Source organism: Semicossyphus pulcher, unplaced genomic scaffold (genome assembly GCF_022749685.1).
Source record: "Semicossyphus pulcher isolate SPU_LCO1_2020_fin unplaced genomic scaffold, fSemPul1.0.p SCAF_18, whole genome shotgun sequence".
Lineage (NCBI taxonomy): Eukaryota > Metazoa > Chordata > Actinopteri > Labriformes > Labridae > Semicossyphus > Semicossyphus pulcher.
The window spans coordinates 20648659-20675538 of NW_027211691.1; the positions used below are offsets into that span (position 1 = coordinate 20648659).

At 41.7% G+C, this 26880-nt stretch overlaps 1 protein-coding gene across 3 annotated transcripts in view; it reads left to right on the forward strand.

The window, feature by feature from the left end:
* The window catches only part of LOC138595781 (RNA-binding Raly-like protein), a 119503-nt gene that overhangs the window by 87491 nt on the left and 5132 nt on the right, over window positions 1-26880 (forward strand). For 2 of the 3 annotated variants that reach the window (XM_069667192.1, XM_069667194.1), the window contains 6 exons: window positions 7513-7588; window positions 8594-8641; window positions 10761-10942; window positions 18866-18982; window positions 21668-21837; window positions 24776-24814. In XM_069667192.1, coding sequence (XP_069523293.1) covers window positions 7513-7588; window positions 8594-8641; window positions 10761-10942; window positions 18866-18982; window positions 21668-21837; window positions 24776-24808 — 626 coding nt within the window. In that variant the 3' untranslated portion in view covers window positions 24809-24814. The remainder of the gene's footprint in view (window positions 1-7512; window positions 7589-8593; window positions 8642-10760; window positions 10943-18865; window positions 18983-21667; window positions 21838-24775; window positions 24815-26880) is intronic. The other variant, XM_069667195.1, reaches the window with a different exon arrangement.

Here is a 26880-nt window from a genome sequence, read left to right on the forward strand (position 1 = left end):
ATCCCTCTTTTTGTTGGTGGAAGAGAAAAGGTAGACCGTCTCTCTCAGGAAGAAACAAAGACTGAGAGAGACACTCTGAGTTGTTGTTGCTTCAGAATCACAGGCATGAAGCTGGGCAATAATTTGGGGCCTGTGTCCAGTAAGGGCGCTTTTTGCGCTGGCAGCGCCTCCTTTCTGTCGCTGTGCTCACAGCGCTCTCAGCTGAAAATAGTTCAACTTTCAGAACAGCGCCGCGCTCGTCAAAGTCACTTCTCCCTCACTGACCAATCAAAATCAAGAAGGGGCGGGACTTCAGATATCAACTTTGTCAACAACAATGGCAAAGGTGAAGCTAATCCTTTCGTTTTTTCGAGGGTACCAGGTGTAGAGCTGCTGCTAACGCCAGGACACGATTCCTTTTCTTTGTTTTCTTTGTAAAATGTTCTTAAATGATAGCAGATATGAAGCATACAGAGCGGTTTAAAACAGTCTTAACGATAACTACTGAGGGAAGCAGAAATATCGCCAGGAAACTTTCGTAACTTGGCAACAGGTGAGAAGCGCTCTGAAATTGAGGTTGTGGGCGCTGCCTGCACAAAACAGCATTAGCGGATACAGGCCCTTATGCGCTAACGATCAATATCGATATTTACCACAATACAAAGATTGTCAGTGCTGCCAGTTTAAGGAGTGTCCTGATCATGGAGAAAGTTTCAGGACACAGGAGGTTGGAAGGAGCGGCAAGCCCAGCTGCTGCTAGCATTAGCTCAGCTTGACTGTTATGTCAGGATTCCTTCAGTGTTTATGACTGAAAGGGTTTTTTTTGCGGGAGCTGAATTATTTGAAGTAGTCTCCTCCGCTTTAAAACAAACACATCGATATTTAAAACAAAGAAAAAACAGGTTTAGGTTATAAATGTTTCTCCAATGCTCTTCAGGGGTTCCAGAAGTTCAAGCTAAATTCTGCAGACTAGCTTGCTGTTGTACCCATTTCTGCTGTTCTCTATAATCAATCAATATAGAATAATATTTTAGGCTTATCTTTATCGACATTAATTATATCACAATCCCCTGTCGAGATTGTTTTATTGTCTTGCCCTACACCGACAGGTTTCCGGGTTTGTGCATGCTGCAGTTGCTGTGTCCTCCTCTTCCCCTCCTTCCTCACAGGACTCGGCTGCTCCTTATGCTTTTTTTTGTTCCTGTTGATTTTCACAGGAGCCTTTCTCATCCCAGCAGTTCCCCTGCAATACGTTGCCATATGGCCCAGTTTACAGCCTTGATTTAGTCAAAGCCTCGACTTCCCTCGCTCTGCTGTTATTCATCCCTCGCTAATGAAAGGAGGGGAGGAAAAGTCTTCCAAGGTTTTTCGTCGGCAGCACAGGTGTCGAATAGAAAAGGGGCCCCACAGGTAATGCTCTGCACTGAAACGTCTCATAATGAGCCTCCTCAGTGCGCCCAAGACTCAGGAAGATGTATGGGAAGCGAGCGAGAGTGATGGATGGAGGGGTGGGGTTAGATATCGTGCCAGAGAAAGCGAGGGGAGTGGAGAGAGAGAGGGAAAGAGATGTTGAAGGATAGGTTGAGGCCGAGGGCAGAACAGGAAGCCCAAGCGAGAGAGAAGTCTGACGGAGACAGAGATGTAAGGCAACAAATGAGAGCAATAAAACACACGGGCAGGCTGCTGCGGGGAGTCACGGATCCTTGTTTTCTTGACGGAGGAACACAGGTCTGTCCTCAGTGATTACTTACGCTGCATGCCTCTGTCTTTCCACTGCAATTTACCTCCAGAGCCCTTTCCTCCCCTCGATCCCTCAGCCAATAACACGGTTACCTTAAATACTTATACGTACCTGGGCTCTGTTTGTTTCAGTATCTAAAGAAAGACATGCAACTTCCAGTTCGGAAAGATAGTAAATAGAAGTGGAGCGCGAACTTACCCATAAATAATTTGAAGGCAGCAAAATTCAAATTGCATCATGTGTACATCCACACAGCTGCAGGGTCGAGACCTTTTGTTTTGTTTGCTGCCCAGACAGAGCAGTGCAACGGACCTTAAAAAGAAGAACCTTTGTAACTCGTTCAGCACCACGGACAGCTCCTCGTCCCTGTCTGGTGGAGCTGCAGAGTGAGCAGGCAGACAAAACAACGACACAAACAAATGGGGAAGCAGAAAATAAAGTAAAATGTTTCCCTGAGCACTTAGTCCTCAGCGCTGCGCGGAAACAAAGGTTTCTGCTAAAAGCTGCCTTAGAGATCCTTAACAGCATGTGTTGCAATTAGTTCCTCTTAAGCGCTTTTCACACCGACAGAAGTGAGGATAGTATATATAGAAAGCCAGTTTTCTTCTCACAGCGCATTCAGTCGTTTTCAACAGTTTCTTTGTTAACGATGGTGGCAAAAATGCCTTTGTACCACAGCTAGCACACTTCAGTAGTTTCTCCACAGACACCACACACAGCAAAACTCAGTATTATTTCCCTTTTTAAAAATCTACAGGTTTCAGGTTGTACTTTCAGGTTTCAAATCCTCATGTGAAAATAACAAACAGCCCTGGTTGCAGGCCAAGGCTGTAATGCATGTCAAAGCAGCAAAGTGTTTTTTCAGGAATAATATGTATAATTTGTTTTTGCGCACTGCTTTCAGCCTGGACCCAATTCCAGGTATTGGAACGGGTAATGAGAAGGATAAAGTGGTGTTGGAACGGCTTTAGTTTTTACAAACCAGAAGCTGATGTTTCTGTTTATTAAAAAAAAACTGAAAAGAACGCTCACCGGCCACTTCATTAGGTACACCTAAGGAACAATCTAATGCAATCCAGTACACCAGCTCAGCCATAAGAGTTGCTTATATGTTGCCTGTAATGTGCAGGCTTCTTTCTAAGCTGTCATAGAGGTGTAATTTCAATGATACTTCAGCGTCAAGCTCATAATTGGTGGTAGGGATGCACGATATTATCGGCACATTATCGGTGTCGGCCGATATTGGCTTAAAAATGAACACGCCGATATCCGCCGATATAATTAACCGATTAAATACTGGGCTGCTGCATACTTGATTAAATGCCCGACCTCGGCGCAATGTCCCCGGCGCGAAGAAGACCTGCGCGGCACAGCGTGATGACGTCACGTGTGTCTACCTGCAGCATGAGAGAGTTAGAAGCCAAAATGTCCGTGGTGTGGAAGTTTTTCAAAGTGTCCGAAATAGATAGCAAAACTGCTATTTGCAATGACTGCTCAGCTTCGGTGATGCGAGGAGGAGCCAAGGCAAAGTCTTTCAACACTACGAACTTGATTAACCATCTCAAGACCCGTCACCCCGACCGTTGTAACAAATGTGGTAAGAGTATCACCATTATACTGTACGCTAATTCCAATACAGAAGATAGTTGATGATCTCTGCAATTAGGTGTGCCGGAAAAAAATATCGGTATCGGTAATCGGCTAAATGAGTTGTAAAATATCGGCATATCGGATATCGGCAAAAAATCCAATATCGTGCATCCCTAATTGGTGGTGGGGCTGTACTGAGCTGCATCATATTAAGAGGTGTTCCTAATACTCTGGCCCCCTCATGTGTGTAAATAGAGAGGACAAAAAATTAGAGACACATCTCAATATAATTTAGTTCAGCACAACACCACCTGTAACTATAGCCTCAGTAATAAACTTAACTGCATTTACACAATTCAGACTGTCAACAAAACAACAAAAACTAAACTTCATAAAAGCAGAAACCATGGCAGTGCTGTTGCATTGAACTCCATTAGATTGTACAGGTGTACCTAATGAAGTGCAGGACCGGTTTGTTTGAGTGTTTTTAAAGGTTCAGTAGTTGTCGCAGTCTCCGATACGTGCTGCTAATTTCTTCCAGGAGCCTCGAACAGACACCACCATTAGGCTACATGTTGTTCTCCGCTCAGGTACATTACAGCCTCCTCTTGTGCTCCGGTGTTTCTGCTACTTTTTCAGTATAAAATCATTTAATTGTCGGGGGCAAGCCCAGTTACGGTGAGCTGGTAGCATTAAAGTAGCGGCCTGTAACGTGTGCAGTATGCAATATTTTACGTTGAGCTGCATTTTCACAATTATACTGAAGTTAATGAAAGATATTCCATCAAAATATCCCCCGACACATTTAATCAACAATGATGTAAAAGACAGAAAACGTTTTACCCTTAAAACTGAGGTAGTAGATTAATTTCCTGTCAATCAAACTGGTGATTAATCGAATCATCGTTTCAGCCGAAGCTTTCTCTATCCATGCGGAGAATGTGCTATTGATTGCTCCACTGGACCCTCGAACCAGACTTATCCTGACAGTCTCAATCAAAGTGGGCTGAAGCTCTCATTGGCAGCAGCTGCCGGGTTTATCTTCAAAGCCAGGACAGAAAGGCGAGGATTTAGCTCTCCTGAGTGATGTATCTGAACCGTAAAGTCATTTTACAGCCACAAAAAAAAGATCCGGGGTCAAGGATTGTAAGATTGCTCGATGTTTTGGACACCAATTCTATTTAGCTGGATCGTTGTGGGCTAAACTTGAGGTTAATGAGCAAAATCATAATTATCTCTTAAGTCTGCTTCATGGTCAGTTCTAAATGTGGAGTACACACACACACACACACTCTCCTTTACTCATTTGGTCATGCAGCCGTGCTAAGCAGCCTGTGTTTTAGCATGTCTGAGTAGGTAGTCTACAAACCGACCAGGGTTTAATCCTATTTCTCGTGAGAGCAGCCACTGGAAGACGGAGGCACAAGATTTTCCAGAAGCTTATTTTCAACCCGGTGCAAATTCCACTCCCGGGGATCAGCTTCCACTTGTTTGCTGTTTGGAGGGGATGCATAAATAATTTAAGCAAATATGTACTGCTAGAGGGGACAAATGATAGGGAGAACATGGCTGCATGCAGAAAACAATCATTTGTGAGAAAGAGCCTTTTAGTGATGGATGTACCTGTGAGGTATTATGCAGACGAGGTTGGGCTCGGTCTCCCAAGGGCACCTTGCTGATTGCTATATTGTATTGAGTGTTGAACTCAATCTTGGCAGTTTTATGAAATAGCCTCTCTTGAGTATGTGGCTGCTTCTAAGCATGCAGATAAATGCAACAGATATCAAAGATGATAGAAAAGAAGATGCTGCTGCCTTTGAGAAAACTCCCTCTGCATATTCTGACCACTTTTTTGCCCCGGGCGATCGATATTCTTCATAATCCTCTGTGCCGTTTTTGTAGAATAATGTTTGTGTAGCTCTTCCCTGACCTCAGATAAGGATGAGAATGCTGCCTTTAATACTAATGCTCGGTTTAAGGTGTTATTTTCATGCGCTATTCTCTGCTAAACTTAATGCCGCCTCATGTCCGCATCCATAAAGTTTCTGGACTGATTTCCACACTTTTCAGAGGCCGAGTGCGTATTCTGACCCGCTGGCTCCTCTCCCGGAAGCCATTTAGACTGTGTACAAAATGCGAGGACCTTGCAACACCCTTGGCAATGAATGCACTGATAGCAATTCCAAAAAATACCGCATCACTGCCTGGCTCTGTCAGAACATGCACCACCTGATGGTAACGTTTTTTTTCGCACAAAAAAAGAAGAGCCGGCTATAAATCAGAGCTCCACCAACATCCTGCTTTTGTGTGAGTTTCTCTTTGTATGCATATTCCTGTCATTGTTTTTATGTTTACAAGGATTTTTTTTCTGCCTTGCAACAACAATTTCATTCTGTAATCTCTCCTCTGCAACATGGTGGGGTCTGCGGTCTTGCCTTGGAAAATTGGCTCCCACAATGCACCTCCACATTAGTGAATGTGTCCTACAGTCGTGCGGCTTTGTGCGCCGCTTATTTAAACGCTGAATGAAAAGTTCAGTCTTACGGAGGAAGTGGCGCACGGCTTCCTGAGAATTTGAATTGATATTTTCGCTCCCTTCATTATGCAGCGGCGCTTTTATGTTCCCTTGTGTTCCGGCAGCGCTTTGAGTTACACGCAGAACCATCAGTGCCATCGTGAGCCGTCGCTCTGTGTGAGGAGCTCCGAAGAAAGGAAGTTGTTTCACTTTGACACATTTCTTCGGCTTTTAAATGGGGTTACCCTGCAGCGAAGGAAACGCTGGTGCTGAATGAAATCCTTTAATACTCCTCACACTGCATATGCATGAAGTGCTTTCAATAGTAAAACTTCACTTTAACTCCTTGAAAAACTCGATAAATAGTTTATAACACACTGTGATGTTGAAGACGGATATTAGGACATTTTAAGTGTTTTATTAATGTTAGCACTTTGACTTTAACCATGAATTATCTGCAGATGGTGGTAGATCATGTTACATTATAACAGAGCCGTATTTAATGGTGTGTAGTGGAGGCCTGTCATATATAGACACATAACCAAATCCTTACAGTGCATTAAAGAACATGTACCTAATGTTATTCATGTGTTAAGAAGTCATGTTGAATTTGGAGTCTGATTTCACTCATGGTCCTCTGAATAGATTTCTATTGTGCTGAGCGCGCTTAAACATTTTATAAAGAAGTTCTCACTCATAATTTTTTTTAACAATTGTGGCAAATATTATTGTATGGAAGCAAAAAGTTAAAGGTTAAAACCTAACCTAATTTCTAGCACTTCATTTCTTTTACTTAAAATAGTAATCTCAAAGATCGTTCTGTTCTCTTTGGCGACACCTGTGGCGATAAACGGTAATTGCAGCAGCACACGTCCCAGATATCCAGACAGTGTTGCATGTGTGACGTCCACGGTTGGCTCCGGTTGTAACTCTTAATTTTCCTGGCTGACGGTCGCTTTCCTTTTTAGACTGTTTGCTTCATTTGAGCGTCAAATTTCTTTGGATTTTCACTTATTGTTGAAGTTGTATCTGTAGTCATCCATCTTTTCTTTGTTTGTTCAGCCATAGTAGATTACTGTTTACTCGCAACACTTGCAGAGAGCGGAAAAGCAGCCGCTTAGCTCCGCCTACCCTCTCTGGCAGACCAACCACTGCTGGGTGATGGAAAACGCGTCACTAACTGGGCGCTGCTTGTGATTTTATCCCTGAAAGTCGCACCAGACAGCCAGTCTGTAAAAATGCTAATGCAAAGGCTTTCATCAGTGGGCCATAGGCTCAATCACCATTGTGTTACATGCGGCGATGGATAGGGACTTAACAGACATTTATTTACACCTGAATACAGTGAAGTCACTTGGATTCAAAAGCCTTTTTCTTGTGTTGAAAGACGTGAACTCTATTCAGGTTGTTGACACTGGATAAAAGCAAATAATTGCTCTCAGATTATTAGGGCCTTTCTTTGCTTGCATATTATTCCCTACACACACGCTCCACAGGAGTAGATATTATCACAAACACATGAATTAACACGTAAAGCTGTCTATGTTCCTACAGCTCCAGAATAGTGTGTTGTTACCCATTCATTAACTGTTTATGCGAAATGAAGCTTCACCTGTAAATCCTCATTACTGCATGTTTCTGAGTGACAGACATTTTATCCGTCTGTGTGTTTGTGTTTCTTTTGCAGACATAAACATGGCGGGCGAGCCCAAGCCCTACAGGCCCAAAGCGGGCTCCAAACGGCCGCTCTCTGCCGTTTACAGGTAACATCTTCACGCCTTTCACCCGCGGGGGTTTCAGCTCCTGTCATACATATTCACTATCTCTCCCATCCTGCTGAACACGCTGATGTAAATGTGGAGTAATATTTGAATAAGAGGATTCCTATTATGTGTTTCTTTTGAACTTTGAATTTCTAATTGAGTTTTTAATGCTTTCCCCATCCTTGACTGAAGTTTGTTCAGCACGGGTCTGTAAAGCTCAAAGGAGATGCTGTTTTATAAGCTTCATTATGCATGACCCTGATTTTCTGCCCCGCACACACACACACACACACATCTCCTGGTCACAAACAGATCAAAGCAGCGCTTGTTTACTGAAGCCTAATGTGACAGAGTGGCCGACATGTTTGTCTATAAGCAAAAGTTCTATTGTCACCACTTCTTTCGTTACTGTTGGTTTGTTGCACTGCATGTCCTATTTTACTCATTTGTTAGTTGTGTTAATATAAACCCTCATTTGCATTTTGTAGCTGCAGCTGAAAACAGCCAGGATGTAATATGGTAATTATGGAACAGGAGCAGGAGCAGCAACACTACACTGCTCTAAATTGAAATAGTAATACATTTATCCTAATTAGAATTCCTGTGGGAATAACAACATTTCCAAAGAGCTCCTCTCCTCTTGATTTTATTTCTCCGTATTCTAAATGAGTCGCCATCCTGAGCTCGTTCTGAACATTGATTTTCCTCTCCGGGGTCTAAGAAAAGATTTTCCTTCAGTTCTCAGACTGTAAACTTTTTTTTTCTCTCTTTGTTGATTTGTGGTCTTTGCGTGCCAGCCTGGCTTAGTCTCGCTGCTTAACCTACAGTCAGCTTTAGGCGTAAACTAGAGCGTGTCCATTCAAGTCAAAACCGCTCGAGTTTGATCTGCTTACGTTTGACAGATTCAAAATGGCTTCTCATAATACGAACCGTCTTTATCTCTCTACTTCCCTGTGTGTGTGCACCCTCCTCCCCTGTCTGCCCCTCTGTTTGTCTCTCTCACAGCGGTTATGAGTTTGACTACGAGTACTACAGGGATGATTTCTACAGCAGGTATGTGTCATTTACAGTTTTGGATTTAACAAGGAAGCAATTTACCACGAGCCCTGTCACGCTTAGGGGGTCCTCTTTATGTTCTGAGGGTCCATTATTTGCTAGAAATAAACCAACAATGTAAGAGACTGTTAAAGACTATATTTTTGAAGGAAAACAAACATTTCATAGCAGTTTGGATGGTAAAAAACAGACCAGCCACTGGAAACATCAGCGTCTAGAGTCCAGGAAACTGCCTTGCCCCAAATCTGAGAGCTTAGCTTTCAAGGAGTGTAACATCAGAAGGCTATGAACTCCAGGTGGTTGATTTCAACGTGTTGAACCAAGTGAAAAAGCATTTCTAAGAACATAAAACCCTTCGTAAGGTCTCCTAAATGCGCCATACAACTATTTATTTCACTCAAAAAAAGTTCTCATAAATAACAATCAACTAGCTGAAATCACAGCTTTCCCGAACAGATTTTATAAGCTATGCTAACTAGCTTATTAAGCTAACATTAGTTCACAGCATTTAGCATATCACCTGTATATATTTCTAGCTAACTTGCTTGATTTTAAGAATCTTTTAAAAAGGGGTCTGAAATATGCACCTGATAGGTGCCTTAAAAATATTAGTGCTCAAAACTGAGGCTAAATCTCACATTTTCCAGGCCAGGAGTTAGCTTCATGGCTAGCCACAAACTAAAGAAGCAACTTTGTTCCTTTAAGTAGTGTTAAACTAATTAGTTCAAGAATTCATAAATAAAATCAGGAACAATTTAAAAGTAACATGTTTGTTCTAGAACAGCTGTGTCCCAATCCAGGGGCAGTGTCGCAGGCTGTCCCAATTTGAAGGGTCCTACAGATGCGACCGACAAATGCGTCCTCCTTTTCCCGGGCCACAAAGGGTCTATCGGGTGCATCCTTCACGGCCCAACGTTTCCCGATTTGTTGTGCGCCAATTCAAACGAGATGGTGGACTCTTAAATAGCCAAGGAATGCACTATAAATGTAAAAGTTTATGGTTTCAACTCAATCGAATAGCTAGTGATACACATGTTTAAAAAAACGAAAGAGGTGGGTTAAGTTACGTAACGTTAGTTATGCTAGCTAGATAGCCCGCTAGCTACCTGTTGCTAGGTGACAGGAGCGGCATTTGGCTACGCAAGGGTAAGGGCGGTAACAGCTGGTGACTCCACAGGAAATCGGTCTGCTAAACCCTGCTAGCTTCCAGGACCAGGCTTTTTCAGCGTAGCCTTTAACATCACAAAGTAATTTTGTTAACGATCACAGCTGCTCCTGTAGTTAGCTAGTTAGCTGGACATGCTAACGGTGCAGGATAACGCAAAGCAAATAAACCCTCTGATTAATTAATTGTTTACACATTTTTTATTTATGTGTTGAGGTTTTTGAAATGCTAAAAAGAGACACTAGCCTGCTAGCTTTTAGACTCTACCCTTATTTAAGTAATGGTAAGCTAAGCTTTAATTTGACACTGTAAAATTAACTGCCAGTATGACTTCTCTCTCGATTGATGGCTCCTTCCCAAATTAAAACTTTCTCCTTGTCAGATGTAATTCAGCAACCCTCCCATTGAAGCACATTCAAGTAGTCAACTTATCAAAATGACTGCACAGATCCAGCGTGCAGGCTTGAACATGCTAATGAAGGAACACTTGTTGTGTCTGTCATTTATCCGTCTGTGATCAGAGTGCGTATCTGCGGAGACATTTTCTAAATGTCAAACCTGTTGAGGGCCGTGACAGACGTCCACTGTCACTGAGAGCGGCTTAAGCTGACACCTTCATTTGACATTTAGCACCCTCTTCTTTTCATCCTCTTCACTTTTAAAAGATATGCGAGCAGGATTACTTGCATGCGTGAAATGGGCTGGAAAGACGAGAGGGATATTGGTAGATTTGAAATGTAATGTCTTTTGTTTCATGTGTTCTGTGTGAGAGAAAGAACCAAAGAGGAATCCATTGAAAATCCATCTTGGAATAGAATACTGGGAGCAGATAATGGGCTTTAGAAGCGGAAAACCTTTTAGCTCCAGTAGATGGACACTTTATGAATGCTCATATAAAAAGAACGTGTGTACGAAATGAAGTCTCACATTGCCCTCTTTCTTTTTCTCGAGGCTTTTCGACTACCACGGCAGAGTGGCCCCCCCGCCCAGAGCCGTGATCCCCCTCAAACGCTCCAGGGTGCTCGCTCCCTCCTCCCGCCGCGGGAAGACCTCCTTCCCCATCAAAACATCCTCCTCTTCCTCCTCTTCGTCCTCCAGACCTCCCACGTCCTCCTCCTCCTCTGGGCTAAAACGTACGTACAGTAAAGGTGCTTTTTATTACTTTGTCTTGTGGAGTATGTTTGTCAAAAGAACATTGCTTAATTACGCTAATGGCATTCTGTCCTTTTTAAAAAAAACCTGAAAGCATAATGCAATCTTAAAACCGCTGCTCTGAGAGGGAAAAAGCAGCGGCGTGATTCACTATAAAAAGCTATTTAATTCACTCCAGCAGCTCAGAACAAGCCGCGCCGCGATGTAGAGCAAAATCACAAACACAAATATAATCCGAGCTTTACCGAGCGGCTCGCATTCAGGAACCGGCGCTATTCCTGTCATCCTGGATCCATCTGGATCTCATTCGGTTTGTCTGATTAACCGGTGATGCATTATAACGACCTAAATGTAATTAAAGCGAGATTGGGGCCATCTCTGCGGAGCTGTGGTCAGCTCTGTTAGTCTCATCCGTAGCCTCTGTAATTGGCTACAGTGTTTGTTTCATTGTTGCCTGTCTGGGCCGGTGTTATCAGGCCGAGCAGCTTGGTGCGGTCTGTCAGGAGGACCCGCTCACAGTTGGTTTTACAGAGAAGAGGAGAAAAACCCATCTCCCATCCTCTTTCTGGACAGACTCAATGGATTCTCTCCTCTGTCTGAGCTGTATGTTTGGGAGACTAATTTGCCCCTGCCAGCTCTGTGAAAAATCACTGTTTGTATTGAGTTTGGCCCGGATAGATTGGACAGCAAAATAAGGTTAGCTCGTCCAAACAGCAGGGCGGGTCAGTGTGGGCAGTTTGAAGCACTTTGGCTGTACGAGTAATGATTCACCAGAGGGGGAGAGAAGGGAAACGACCGTCAGACGCATGGATTATGAGGATGGATAGATTTGTGTTTTCCTACATCAAACCCTCTCTGACAAACTGTCAGATTCTGAATGCAGGATTTGGCTTCTGCCTGTTTAGTCTATTAAGGAAAGACTGTGAGTGATGACTACATCTTTTCGTTCTCCTTTTGAAGCCCCGGGCTGCCATGGATACTGGATACAATCATAGTAAATAATGCACATGACCCCTTAATTAATATCAGATAGAGAACAGTAAAGTCATTAAAGTGGCAGTAAGCAACATGGACATTCTGCCAGTTATAAAATATGCACGCGCATTTTGCAACCGGTGTGTGCCACGCAGCTGTTGTGTGGTGCGTCTCTCTGCAGCACCGAGACAAGGAGAGAAAGAGAGAGATGCCGTTCATTCCAAAAAGTACACTTTATTGCTAAATGTTCAAATACTGCAAAAGTTATCATTACAGTTATGATTCTTGGTGTGGACCACCTTTTTACCTCTAGGTGTTGGAGCTTAGTGCTACCGTTACCTGTCAAGAAGGAACAGGGCAACCTCTGCATCGCTTCGCTCTTCAGCCCCTAATGCCCGGCCCACACTAAAAGTAGTATAGTACTATAGTACAGTCCCTATACTCCGACTCGCAGAACTCTCACGGTCAAACAAGACTTTAGAGTAAACAAACATGGCAGACGACGGGCAGGAAGAATTGGTGATGATAGCTTTTGGACTTTTTACTGAAAATTCAGGAAGAAAAAAGAACAAGCTGTGGAAGAGGTGGTGGAGACGGCGTGAACATGGGCTGTATGTTACTTTATGCTTCACGTTTGAGTTGTCGCCATGGCTACGGTTGTTGTGCTTCCTCCTTCAGTCAGCTTGCTTCCCCATTGGCTATCGTTTCGTGTGAGTGTGTGCTCGGCTGTCATCGGGGTTCCCCCCCGCACAACAGGATAACGGATCGTAAATTATTGAAAAAATTTTATATTTCCGATTCAAAAACGGTGCTGCCACGACGGCCTTCTGAGCAGATCGGGGGAAGTAAAATCATCAATATCCCTCACACCACAGGAACATCTGGCAAGATCATCTTTAGAACCATCAAAAAACTTTGCTTCAGTTGTCTGAAGGCGGGAATCGAGGCCAAAATCTGCCCGATTATCTTGTAGTGTGTACCCCGCTGAACACGCCCACTCATTTGATCCCTCTTTTTATTGAGGGCTCTCTTTGTAGCTTTTTTCTCCTCCAAGCTCATCCTTCTTTTTGCTTATATATGTTTTTCGGCAAAGGAGGCGCGGGAAATTTACCGCAAGTTGCCGTAGCTCCGGACTGACACGACCTCTGCATGCGTGCTGCTGACACAAGTCACGTAGAAGCCGGACGACTCTTGTTTGTACAGAGTCGCTGTGATTGGCCAGTTACGTGGAAAGCAAACCCTGATTGGTTGTTTGATTCAAACCGGACAAACTAACTAAATATAAAGGGGCGGGTGCTCGCAGTCACAGATCAGCAATCAACATCATTTCAGATTAATATTGTTCCTGAAATGTAATGATCGAAGTTTGTTCTTATGAAATAATGTTGCCTGCTGCAGCTTTAACCCTTTACAAGCCCCTTCTTCTCTACAAGCCCAGACACGATGAAATAAGGTCGTTTTTATATGACCTTCATGGGGGTCACGATCTAAAGGCAGAATTGGCCTTAAAGTAAACTAGAGCTGCGGCGATAAGTCCAATCATTGATTTGCTAGGTGACAGAAAATATTTATTTTTCATTAACTTCTCCAAAACCTGTGAAATTGAGTTTTTGTCACTGTTCCATCATCCTAACTTGATAATCACACCATTCACGACATTTGAAAATAATCACCATCACCACATTTCCAAAGATTTTGAGATGAAATAATTAAAAACAAAACAATAATCACCATTTTAATCCATGAAATTACCTTAGCAGGTAGAAATACATTCCGTCTCCTGGGACGGATCCAAAACAAAAGGCAGCCCTGATTAATGCTCCTGAGGTGAAGCAGCAGCTTTGGAAAACCATTCAACTTGCATTCAGTGGCTTCATGCCGCTCTAACATCGCTGTAGGAGAGGGAACAGTTCACAGCGAGTTTCATTTCAATGTAATAAAATTTTAAACGGTAACGGCGGACTTCATGCTGAATCATTTCCTGTGAGTCATTTGAGCGTGTGAAGACAATTTGCATCCAAACGGCAAAGGGAAGAGGGTCCTCTCTGCCACTGAACATGAGAACTACTTTGGAGGAGTAATAATGAAATGTTAATACAGCGAACAGCTACGACTGAAAGATGGAGAGCAGAAGTACAAATGGATTCGGTTTCATGGCGACCTCAAGGTTCAAAACTTTTATCTGAAAGTGTTCGCTGGTGAGTGAGCCTGAAAAAAAATGTATTAAAGGGGCCTTTATATCTTTAGAATGGATAGTCTCATATTCTGCATGGGGTTCACATGTTTGGGTGTTTATTGTTCACAGTGAAAACTGCATAATTCCGTGTTTTTCCAGAATGACTTGAAGGTTTCCAGAATGACTTGAAGGTTTCCAGAATGACTTGAAGGTTGCTCTGAAACGGGCCGTTCAGAACAGCTGCAGGTTTCTACATAGAACCTTGCGTTCGGTGAAATCGACCAATCGTCATTCGCCTGCCTTCTTGCACTAGCCGAGTGAAGTCGATCCTAGAGCAGCCATGTTTACTACAACTTTGACGTGACAGTGCAGTGCGGCCGCTCCCCCATGTGGGGGAGGGGCTACGCAGTCACTCCAAATACTGTGAGCCAATCGTTGTTAAGGTCTGACCTTTGAATGGCAAAACGGCTTGTTTGTTTCAGGAGGAAGGAGAGGCTCAGAAAAATAATTAAAACATGTATATGATTTTTAAAACGAAACAAACTTTACCAACGTGGTTCCAAAACTCATTAGAATAATAGAAAATTGGTTGCATTGCATTAAATGTGTGTTTTTTTGACATTTATTCCTGTTGCAAAACAAGCTGGTCTGCAAGAATCATGAGGCTTTGTGCTTTAAAGAGATTTAAAGTTGGATGAAAATTGCCCCAGAAGCCTTCCTAAATTATGAACCAGCACCCGTCTGTACTTGCTTGTTTTCAGGCTGCTGCTTTTGAGGGGGTTTAATAAAGAAGTGTTCATATTTAGATAAAAAACAAATACAAAATGTTTGGGTATTTTTAGTTTTTTATTTGTAGTTCTTTATTTTAGTTATATTTTTATTCTATACAATCAATTTTCTATGATTGTAATGTGTTTTTGAATCACGTTGGTAAAGTTTGTTTCCTTTTTAAAATTTTATACATATTTTAATTTCATTATTTTTCGGAGCCTGTCCTTCCTCCTGAAACCAACAAGCCGTTTTGCCATCCAAAGGTCAGACCTTAGCCACGATTGGCTGACAGTATTTGGAGTGACCATGTAGCCCCTCCCCCACGTGTGATCCCACGTGGGGGAGCGGCCGCACTGCACTGTCACTCCAAAGTTGTAGAAAACATGGCTGCTCTAGGATCGGTTATTCGACCTTACGTGTACGAGCCAGAATCAGCAGGAGGTATCAGAATGGTAAGTTGAAATCTTGACAACGACTTGACTACAAGCTCGTGTGAGAAGGCAGCCTGAGGTGAATGACGATTGGTCGATTTCACCAAACGCAAGGTTCTACTTAGAAACCTGCAGCTGTTCTGAACGGCCCGTTTCAGAGGCGACCTTTTTTTAAATGTAACTCTGGAAAAAGATAGAATTATGCAGTTTTCACTTTTTCACTGTGAACAATAAACACCCAAACATGGCAGAAACTCATGCAGAATATGAGAATATCATTTGACAGATAAGACCCCTTTAAAAAAACAGCTGTTTGGAGACTTGATTACGTCAGCACAGCCAGCTTCAAAACTCTTTGTCTGCTTCAATCTTCATAGACCGGTGAGTCAAGAGATCTTCGCTATGCTCCAAATAAGAAGTTCATCATGAGGTCTAAATTTAGATCCATTACTCCCTCCATAAATCTTCCCTAATGCTTATTAAATAACAATACGGTTTTCCCCTCTTTCCCTTTAACCCGAGCTATTTAAAGATGCAGCGCTGATGAAACGATGTTGGATTAGGATGTGTGTGTTTTCTCTCTGCAGCTTAGGGGACTGATAGCACAAAAGGAAAAACTGCCTGGAGGCGGCGATAAATTAGAAACTGTTCCACACTTTCTTATCATCAAAGGACGACTAGTAAGCTGCCCAGAGCGAGCTCAGATAATGCTGGAATAAGGAAGCGTGTGTATTCATGGCTGATGGTTTGTACACATTGCAGGCAGGTGAAGCTGAGAAGGAGATGGAGACACTCCAGTGTGTCTCCCCGTCGAGATATCATTGTGTATGCCCTGTTTTCTGCTCTTTGCCCATCCAGAAAGGTCGATTTTCTGCTTCCGTGGAGCTTTAAGGTTGAAGGCTGCTTCACAAAACAACATGAGGCTCAATCTTGAGACTTCCACACACGTATTACCACCGTCAGCGCGGCAATATATTCCCCCTTTTCTGTCTTTTCCTCATGCACATATGAATCACCCTGCTGCGTTTTATAGAAGTCAAATATTGAAAAATACCACGTCGTTTGCACTGAACCTTCCTTGGGCTGCATTTTTCATTTTTCAAATTGGATTCTGTTGAAAGATTAAAATGTTCTTTTTAGGAAATCTGCTTCATGGCCGGCTAATATGTGAGAATTTATTATCGCGCGCTGACATCTCTAACAGTCCATGTTTTATGCATGTTTTTATGCGCATACGTGCATATCAGCGTATAGACATTATGTCTCTGCGTTCCGATGCGGTGTGGGTGTAAATATACATTAAAATAAATTACAGAGGCGCATGCAGACGTGAACGCAGACGAGTAATGTTTGGATCCCGCGTGTGTCTCCGTGCCTCTTATTTTTCCGGCTGCAGCTTTGCAGGAACTCGTGGGTTTGTTTACCCGTCCTCTCTCCAGCAACTGACAGCATCTGATAGGTGTCAAAGAGAATTTTATGTTTTCTTCTCAACTTCTGGTGTCTTGTTTTTCTTCCCCCGCCGCTCAAAAGATGACACATTCAGCTGCCGAGGGTTAAAGAATGAGATTATCTTATTACTTTATGCTTTAAATTCCTTAATCTGCTCAGTTTGAGCTGCTAAGAAGCACAGCCGTGTTTCAGCAGCCAGATTGAATTAATGGTGACGTCCCTCAAATGAATGTTTTCCCCCCTCTTTTTTCAGCACATCTCATTTGCATATCAAGGTTTTAGAGTCAAACTTTGACACTATACGGTTACGCTACATTTACCCAAATCTCAGATATGTATTGTAGAGTGAACACTGAGGGTGAGATCCAAAGCAGAGCAGGGGGACGGGGAGCGCAATTATTCATGAGGCAGTAAACAGAAGCAGTGGGGGGACATATTGTGCCCCCCGTATCTGCTAGTGAGGCAATGAGCAGGCTGAGTTGCATGTATGAATTGTAAAACTTCAAAGGAAATACAGATATTTTGTTTATAAAAACAGTTTTAATCACAAGTGTCGAGCATTTAATTCTTTCCCTTTGCTGGATTAACAGACAAAAGAACTGTTCAGAAAACATTTCTTCTACAGAATAATCTTCACCGAGGTTTGTGCAAATGTCCTCTTAGTTTGTTTGACTGCACCTCGTGTTGTATTTGATTTGCTGGTGTCCGTGTAGAGACTGTGTGCAGGAACAAAACGACACAGTTCTTGCTATGAAATGAATTATTATCTGAGACCATATTGTTCGACACGTTTGGAGTAAAGGTAAGTGTTTTGAGTTCATAAGAAGTCGTTGCTGTGTAAAACTTACATATATAATGTAATGTCTTATGTGATGTGTTTTTAACCTTTGTTTGTCTTTACAATAATCCTACTTTCAGCTGAAAAGCTGTGCTTTGAATTAAAGAATCTGCTACCAAATAAACAAATACAGGCCTGTTTCTGTTCTGCTGCTAAATAAAAGCCCACGCTTGTTTTGCTTGTTGAATACTTTAAGGTCAAAGTGCAACAGTAGATCATCCAGTACAGGAATTACAGAATCTGCCACCGACTATAGAACTATTATATAGAGAAGGAATAAATATTGCTTTAAAATTTAAAGCAGTAATCTCGAAGATCTCAGTTTCGTTTTCTTTGGCGACACCTATGGTGATAAACGGTAATTGCAGGAGCACACTTCCCAGATATCCAGACAGTGCTGCATGTGTGACGTCCACGGTTGGCTCCGGTTGTAACTCTTGATTTTCCTCGCTGACGGTCGCTTTCCTTTTCAGACTGTTTGCCTTCATCTGAGCGTCGAGTTTGTTTCTTTTTCTTTGGATTTTCACTTCTTGTTGAAGTTGTATCTGTAGTCATCCATCTTTTCTTTGTTTGTTCAGCCATAGTAGATTACTGTTTACTCGCAACACTTGCAGAGAGCGGAAAAGCAGCCGCTTAGCTCCGCCTACCCTCTCTGGCAGACCAACCACTCCGCGAAAGTTGCCACAGACATCCAGTCTGTAAAACTGCAAATGTAAAGGCTTTCATTAGTGGGCCACAGGCTCAGTCACCATTGTGTTACCTCATTCTGCGATAGATAGAGACTAACAGACATTTATTTAAATTAAATCTTCGAGATTATCACATTACAGATATAGTATGTCTGAAATCAACTATATACTCCTCACCAAGCAGACTATATCCGGCAGCGTAAACATTATATAATCATCTAATGCCAACTGAAAGATAGTTTACAGTCGGCTCAGATACTGGCATCACGGAGGAAAACTTGAGCTGCACTGCACAGCATGGTGGGCGTAAGCCGAGCACTCATCTTCAAATTGGAAGCAGCAGGTCCACAGTTTTAACTTGGTTACTTTGCAGTCGGCCAGATTGAGATGTTCTTCCCTGAGGAAAGTGTGACTCAGAGCGATGATACGCCATCCAAAACTAAGAGTATTAACAGATGACAGCGTGCGGTTTGTGATAAACTGTACCGAGCAGCGTCATTAAAGAAATTAGGACCAAAAAAACAAACTGGAAGTAGCTATAAATGTTGCTGTGTGTGTGTGTTTCTGTGCCTCAGCAGTGAAGACGGACCAGCTCCAGACTATTAAACGGGAGCTGACTCAGATCAAGATGAAGATCGACTCTTTGCTGGGTCGCCTGGAGAAGATCGAGAAGCAGCAGAGAGCTGATTCTGGTGAGAAGAGGAAGAAGAGATAGCAGGGAGAGAGAGAGAGAGAGGGAAGGGGGAAAAAGGCGGCAACACAGAGGGAGGGAAATTAAGAGCAAACACCGGCCATAAGTCACAGTGACATTCTGGGAGATAAGAGCAGCAGAGCTCTCTGTCATAACAGCCGACAGGTGTCAACGCCTGCTGACTCACTTTCTATGAGAGGTCTTTATAGATGCCCTACACTACAGCAGTGCGAGTGTGCAGCTCACCGTAAAGGTCATGTAGACTTTATTTCATATCGCTAACATTCTTCACACGGCATGTTTGCAATCATTTATTTAAAGCGGAGCATTTTTGCTCTTTGTTTCATGGTAGTCGAACGCTGAATAAACCCCAGCGCGTCTTGGTCGTCCTCCAGGCAAACTGTTTATGGATGTGTTTGAAGTGAGAATGAAAACTGAACCTGTAATCTTTATTGCATGATATGTTGGGGCTTTAAAGGTAATCTGTTTTTAAATCGGTTCTAAAAACAGTGGTTAGCCTGCGCAGGGCTGCCAGGATAAGTGAAATTAGAGACACAATCCAGACAGCTTAGTTTGGACTTTGCTAAAAACTGGCTACAAGTTGTTTTTTCAGATGCCAGAGAGCATAAAACTAAAATAGTCCAACAACAAAGGTGTGAACAGTTTCCAAGCTTTGGGGGGGAAATTATATAATCTTTGAAATGTGTCTTAGAGGACTGAACTCTTAATGTGTTTCTCTTAAGTTAGGTTGCAAAGACATGAACATTGAGTTCTTTGTACTCTATGAAAAAATGGAATTAGCGTTTTTCAGCAACAACATTTGGTATTTAAAACTGAAAAACTGTCAAATGAAACAAGACCACAGCAGAATTTCCTGCTCTTTACATGCGTTTTATCTACTTTATAAAGAGACTGATAATAGAGTAATTTATTGTGATTAAAAACAAAAATCATGAGCCGTGATAACGGTGTTGTTTACTTTGGGTTTTTAATCATTAAACTGTGTTCACACAGAACACGGTTGCAAATTTTTGAGGCGATTGCATACAAAGTGTCAAAGAGAGAATTAGCAGCGGTCTGTGGCAAGCCTTTTAACATTTAATGAGCAGACTGGATTTTAATTACAGATAATAATACTAATTTCCATTTCAGATATCTAAATTGAAATAAACATTCCAGATACCCATAATTTAATTTTGGATGCTATGTCAAAAAGTGATTTCTCCGAGGAAGGATGACGTCGTAGATATCTGAACTGACCATTGACGAAAGTAAGAATGTCACTGCGGATATCTGAAATGCTCATTTTGACGAGGAAGAATTATATTACAGGTATCTATAATTAATATCCAGTCTACTTATTAAATGTTATAACAGCCACTTGTACTTTTTAAAGATTTAAAGATATTGTAGTGGCAAATTTCTTATAGGTGTTAAAAATGTCACGTAAGATAGTAGGAGCTTATCTCGTTGCTTATTTGACGCGTGTCCACTGTGATCCTTTAAAATAAGTCATGATACTCACGGATCCGTTGAATTCACTTTCCGTTTATTTGACATTCGAAAAGGTCCACAATTTCCGTTTTGATACCAGGACAAAAGAATAACTCCAAACATCCTGCCCCATATAATTACTTAACTCCACCCATAACCAAAATATTCACCAAATCTATATTCAAATAAATCATAACAATCCCTCTTTCTTCTTTTTAATCAAACATATCCCATAAAATTATATTCTTACTTCTGTACTAAACTACTTTAATTCTTTTTACCAGAATATCAAAATCTTTAAATTAAATTACCATTGACTAAAATGGACTTCAACAGATATCTTTAATTGAATTTTGAAATATCTTTAAATACATTTTCTACTTGTAAGAATGTCATTGTGGATATCATTAATTAAAATCCTAACTAGCCAAAATACAGTTTTGACTAGAAGAAATGCGATTATGGATATCTAAAATATGATTCCTGATAGGAGTGAGTTAAATGTCAAAACGGCTTGCCATATTGTTTTGAAATTTTACACAAAGAAGCATCCGTACAAGTTAAAAATGTTCCACCGTTAGTGAAAAAACTCTCCCTCATCCTTTGTCTTTTAAGTGAGCTTCACAAACAGATGTGAGAGGAATATAACAGAAAGAACTTGGGAGAACTGCAGATGCCCTTGGTGCGTTAAATGCTAGCTAGCTAACGTACGTCGGTACATTAGCCTTCTTTGGAAAAATACAAACAGCGCATTAGTTAAATGATGCTAATGACACAAGGTAAAAAATCTGTTTTCTATTCTGTCCGAAGACACCTCAATAGTTTCTTCCAAGTTCACTTTTAGTCCCTAAATATCTTTCGTTTAAATGTTAGCTTTCGTAGCAACTAGCGCTAACACCTTGCCCACACAGCGATAGCAGCACAGCAACAGCAGTTCCTGTCGGTGACTACACTCACTTAATTCTTGTTGTCTTCGGGTTAGGTTAGAAGTTAATAAACAGATGCTGTGGTTGGCAGTTGTGTTGTTCATTTAGTTATAAAGTTCAAGTGAAATAAAATAATATACCAGCTGGTGTGGAAAGCCGTATTTGTTAAAAATAGGAGTGTGTCTACTCTGTTAGCGGTTGGCTCGTGCACAGCAAAGGGCAGCGGAGTAAACTTTCCTGTCACCGTGCCCTTCTTCCTCCCTCAGAGGCTCAGAGAAAGTACGAGGACAACTGCGACTCCCTGCATGAGGAGTCCGTGTCAGAGACGGCAGAAAACTCTGGGGAGGAGGCCGGAGAGGGGGCGCTGGACGTGGAGGCGGGAGAGATGACCGACGGAGGCGAGGACGACTACGACGAAGAAGGCAGCCACCATCTGGTGAGAGAAACAGTTGACAGGGCTGACAGGGAGGCAGAGAGCAAGGCACTGTGGGAGATCTCAAGTGGGGAGACAGTCCTCGCCTACTGAAAGTTAATTTTCCAGAATTATTCATGGCCACAGATCAGAGCGAGACGAGCTTCACATGAGTGAATGGTGAGGGCGCCTGGACTGACAGTCTCTCCCTGTCGACCCCGGCTCAGTGGAAGTGTTCACAGGCCCACACACACACAGCCACACGCTCACACCATGCAGGCTGTAATTAAAGCAGGACACACAGGAGAGCGTTTAAGACAAGGCCTCAGCTTTCTTTGTAACATCGGTGGGGACAACAACTTTTTTAATTGACTTCATTAAAAAAATGTATAGCAAGATTTAAAATCTGATTATTCATGTCATTATATCTCCTCGTAGTCTCGGAGTAGTTTTAGCGAGGACACTCTCTCTGCCTTATGAAGGAATTATGAATTCACAAACAAATTATTATTATTTCATCTTTGCTTGAAACTGAAAAGAAGAAATTACTCTGTCTTTTTCTCCACCACAGTAACTGGTATTTGTAGCTGTAAATAGGTTTTATCCATTCATTATAACTGACAGAGTGATCCTCCTCCGCAGGTTGAAAGTGGAACAGTTACGTGTATCATATATTAATATATAATAAAGTAATTTTTGTATATTCCTACCCAATTCTACGCCCTTGGTTTAAGACCTGCATGGACCAGTGTGGATGTGACCGTGAGGTGGTGAGTGCAGAACAGTTTGAAGAGGTTTTCTTTTACAAGGTCACTAAAGAACAAGCACCACTCGTACGCTGAAAATTTAATTTTCATTTTGATAATTAACGCCGTCTTAAATCGCCTGTTTCGGTCGACCAGCCCTCTAAAACTCAAAGTACACACATGTAAAATGAATTTCTGAATGAGGAAACATTCGGGCTGGAACAGCTGATGGTTGGCATGTTTACTTGAAGGCGATCAAAAGATGTTTTTCAAAATGTCTGACAGTTTAATAACCCAATCTTTTATTCAGCTTATCATTTCCTTTAGTTGATTTAGTTTATTCTCTTTCCAATGCTCCGCATGGTCACAAGAAAATGTCTCACGATGTTCAAGACTGCTTATTTTTGAGCAATGGATATGACTTAAAAAAAAGATTTATTTTGGAGCCATGTTGAAAAATAATTTATACAGTAGTTACTACTGTTTCACTCAGATTACACAGGTGGGGAACCAGTATTTTTAATTGTAAGGCTGAAATAAACAATGAGGTAACACTTTCTTTGAAGGGGTGAACATGAATGAGTCCTAGTGAGTGTTCATGACAGTTGTCATTAAGTGTCATTCGGTCAATTATGTCATTTTTAATGCAAAGTTGATCTCAAACAATGTCAACTTTGAATTAGGACTCATAAGGACTCATTCATGTTCATGACAGGTGTCATGTCATGGTTATGAAGGTGTCATGTCAGTCTCTTTCCCACCCCTTCAAAGAAAGTGTTACCTCATTGTTTATTGCAGCCTTACAATTAAAAATACTGGTTCCCCACCTCTGTAATCTGAGTGAAACGGTGACTATTATAAGTTATTTTTCAACATGGCTTTTTTAAGTATCCATTGCTCAAAAATAAGCAGTCTTGAACATCGTGAGACATTTTCTTAATGTGACTATGCGGAGCATTGGAAAGAGAATAAACTAAATCAACTAAAGGAAACGATAAGCTGAATAAAAGATTGGGTTATTAAACTGTCAACATCTTTCGATCGCCTTCAAGTAAACATGCCAACCATCAGCTGTTCCAGCTCGAATGTTTCTCCATTCAGAAACTCATTTTACATGTGTGTACTTTGAGTTTTAGAGGGCTGGTCGACCAAAACAGGCGATTTAAGACGGCGTTAATTATCAAAATGAAAATTACATTTACAGTGGTGCTTGTTCTTTAGTGACCTTGGAAAGGAAAACCTCTGTCTTATGCACACCCCTTCAAAGAAAGTGTTACCAGCAATTATATCATAATCAACTAGTTCTTGATTCATTGATTAATTTTTGGATCAGTAAGATGACAGAAAATGGTAAGAGATACCCAACCCAATTTCTCTTGCTTGTTCTATCTGATAAAAAGATATTCAGAATTCACCCGCCTTCTCTCATCTAACTGACATGCAAGAATTGTGATGTCCATCAATGTCCAACCAGTTTGAAAGAAGAGGTGGGACTGTGTTTTTTAATGGGGTAAAATAAGCAGGAAATGCTCAAGCTGCAACTTTAATAGCTGAAATAGTGTCTCATTGACAGCCAGGCCCAAAGTAGTTGTTGGAAATGTTTTGCATAGAGAAGAAGACAGTTTTGTGCTTTGAATATTTAAAGCATTTGAACCATTCAACTGCTGGCTCTTTAAACTTTATTAATTATATTTTCACCTAATAGCGGTTATCTGCCCACCGGGGGGCTTTAAAACACCCACAGTGCTCCATATTATGAGGCTTTTAAATTCAAGATAAAATATAATTAATATATTTTTCAGTTTTCTTTCATACTGCACAATGATTCAAGTTTAAGGGTTGACGTGAGAGTAATCATCCTCGCTTTCGTCTGGGTTCAGCTATGCGGTGAGGCCATGCCTTTGACCGCGCTTTATCTATTAGCCATTAACCAGGTGAGCATGGGCAAACCATCCTTGATAAAAGCTCGGTGCCCTCGCTAATAGAAGACTATTTTTCAGAGACGTGGTGGGAGAGATTTATTTGTCTCCTGAAGGTCACATTGATCACAGGTGGTGATAATGTACCACAAAGACAGTTGTGCAGGTTGGCATAGCTGCTCTTGTTCAGCATATATCAGCTGTGACCTTTTGGAAAAGATTAAATTCAACCCGAGTGCTCGGCTTAAAATGCAACGTAATATCTGTGATTTCAACTTCTGCTATTTTCCTTTTCAGATAGAGAACCACGTATCGGATATCGACAACTGAGAGCAGGTGAGAGTTTTTAATGTCTTTATTTAAGTGTCCGTTAGAGCAGGTTGTTCTAAATGTCTGCTACAGGTCTCAGAGGCCAGTCCTGATTAAAGGCCTTACATCCAGTCTTCATTAAAAGCCAGAACCACTGAACTGTGTCGTGAGCATCTCTAAACATCCGTTAATCATCTCCTGAGTCATAAGCTCCATGACATTTGAAAGAGCAGCTCCACTGAAGGGCGGCTAATGCTGAAATCAACACAGGGAGCAATAATGGCATTGCAATGGGCCAGAACTGCCCATAAACAACACTCGTTTAATTGAATTGTGTGGAAGGGGGTATGAATGCCGAGGCCCAAGGTAAAGAGTTTCCTGCCTCTCGCCTCCCAGGGTGTTGTGGGTAATGATGCAGCCACATCATCAGTTGGCTCGGCGCTGGCTGGCTTCTCATAGCGGGGATGCTTAGCAGTGCTTATGATTCACAGAGTGTTGGTGTAACGATGAGTTCAGATCTGTTACAGTCTCCTTTTTGTGCTTCTGGGTGAGCAGAAGAAATGCAGAACGTGGCTCTGTTCTTTAGAGGCTTCATATACAATTTAGCTTAGCTTAAATTATTAGGTTTTTAGTCATATTTTGGTCCTGGAGATTTAGTCTTCTTTCCGTGTACTTCTCGCTCGTGTTGTTTCCTGTCTTATTCATGCATTTTTGAAGTTAAAGGGTCACTTCGCCAATGTTTCAACCTCAATCCTATCATGCTATCACGGGGAGCTAATGCCAGTGTGGTAGGAAAAAATTCAGTTTCGCTCTGTGCCTCTGGAGGACGCTACCTGCTTCTCAAATTGGCCCTGGAAAACAATTCAGACGCCCGCCTCCGATGTCATGTCTCGTTCAAAATCGTCGGGTTTGAGATGTAGACTGCAGATCTGAAGATTTGTTAGACGATCCACCGGTATATTCTCGTCATATTTCAGATTCTGTCCCACTCTGAGCTGTTGCCTGCAGTAAAACAGTAGTATTTCACTCCAGCGTCTCTCGCTGGGCCGTTCCTTTCAGAGGGAGGGGCGCAATGCACGCTGGGTGTTGTAGGAATGTAGAATGGGCGAAACCACGAGCTGTTTGTCCAAATTTCTCAACAGCTATGGTGCCAATTTTAAATATTATTGCTTCTATTGATTACAGAGAACACCAGCTTTGACTGACAGTGGCTTTTACTAGGAGAGAACTGCTATTTTAACGGTTTTTGAGCTTTTCTTAGGCTGTCAACATCTTTAATGTGCAAGTTACCATGTTTAGAAACGTTTTTCTTGTCGAATATGAGGTGGCTGAAAAAGCTCTGTTTTCCTGCTCATTCTAGACATAACTAGTTCACACAAGTCTGACTGAGCGTGAAGCAAGCTTAGCATAAATGGGGCTAACCCAAAGCTCACCCATAAATAAGTTGTATCATGTTAGCTCCATCAGCTTAAAACAAATTTTATTGTAAAGTACATTCTGAACGTTTTCAATTGAAATACTAGTACTTCTCAAAATGTCAAAATATTTTTTAAACACACATTTCACGTACATGCATATTTTCATTATGTGGGGTAAGATAAAGAAAGATTAGATGGTCGTCAGCTCTTATCAGTAGCCTATACGAACACAAAACAAAAGCTAGCCAAATCAAAGTATTGTCAGATTCACATCTAAAGGCCAGGATCATGTTACGTTAGCATTAGCTTATCTGTTTCTAAATGTTAGATTGCTTGCCTGCATGTTAAATGTTTTGTTCTGCTTCTTGTTAAATTTGTAGCAGAATTATGGATGCTTTTATTCAAACATGTACTGAGTAAAAAAGCAGATATGCTAACATCAAGTTTCTATTCACTCATCCGAATTATTAAAGAGTTTCTTTGTTTAGTTTAAACCCCATTTGCGTCCTGGATAAATATTCAACAAAGACTGTTATCATGTTTTTTGTAAAAGTTAACTTATGTATAAAATTAAAAGATTCATGTAGGTACTCGCAACACTTCATCTTTCCCCCCCTGCCTGTCCCGGACTCTGGTGCCCGACTTCTATCCCCCTTTTAAGAGACCACATGTTAC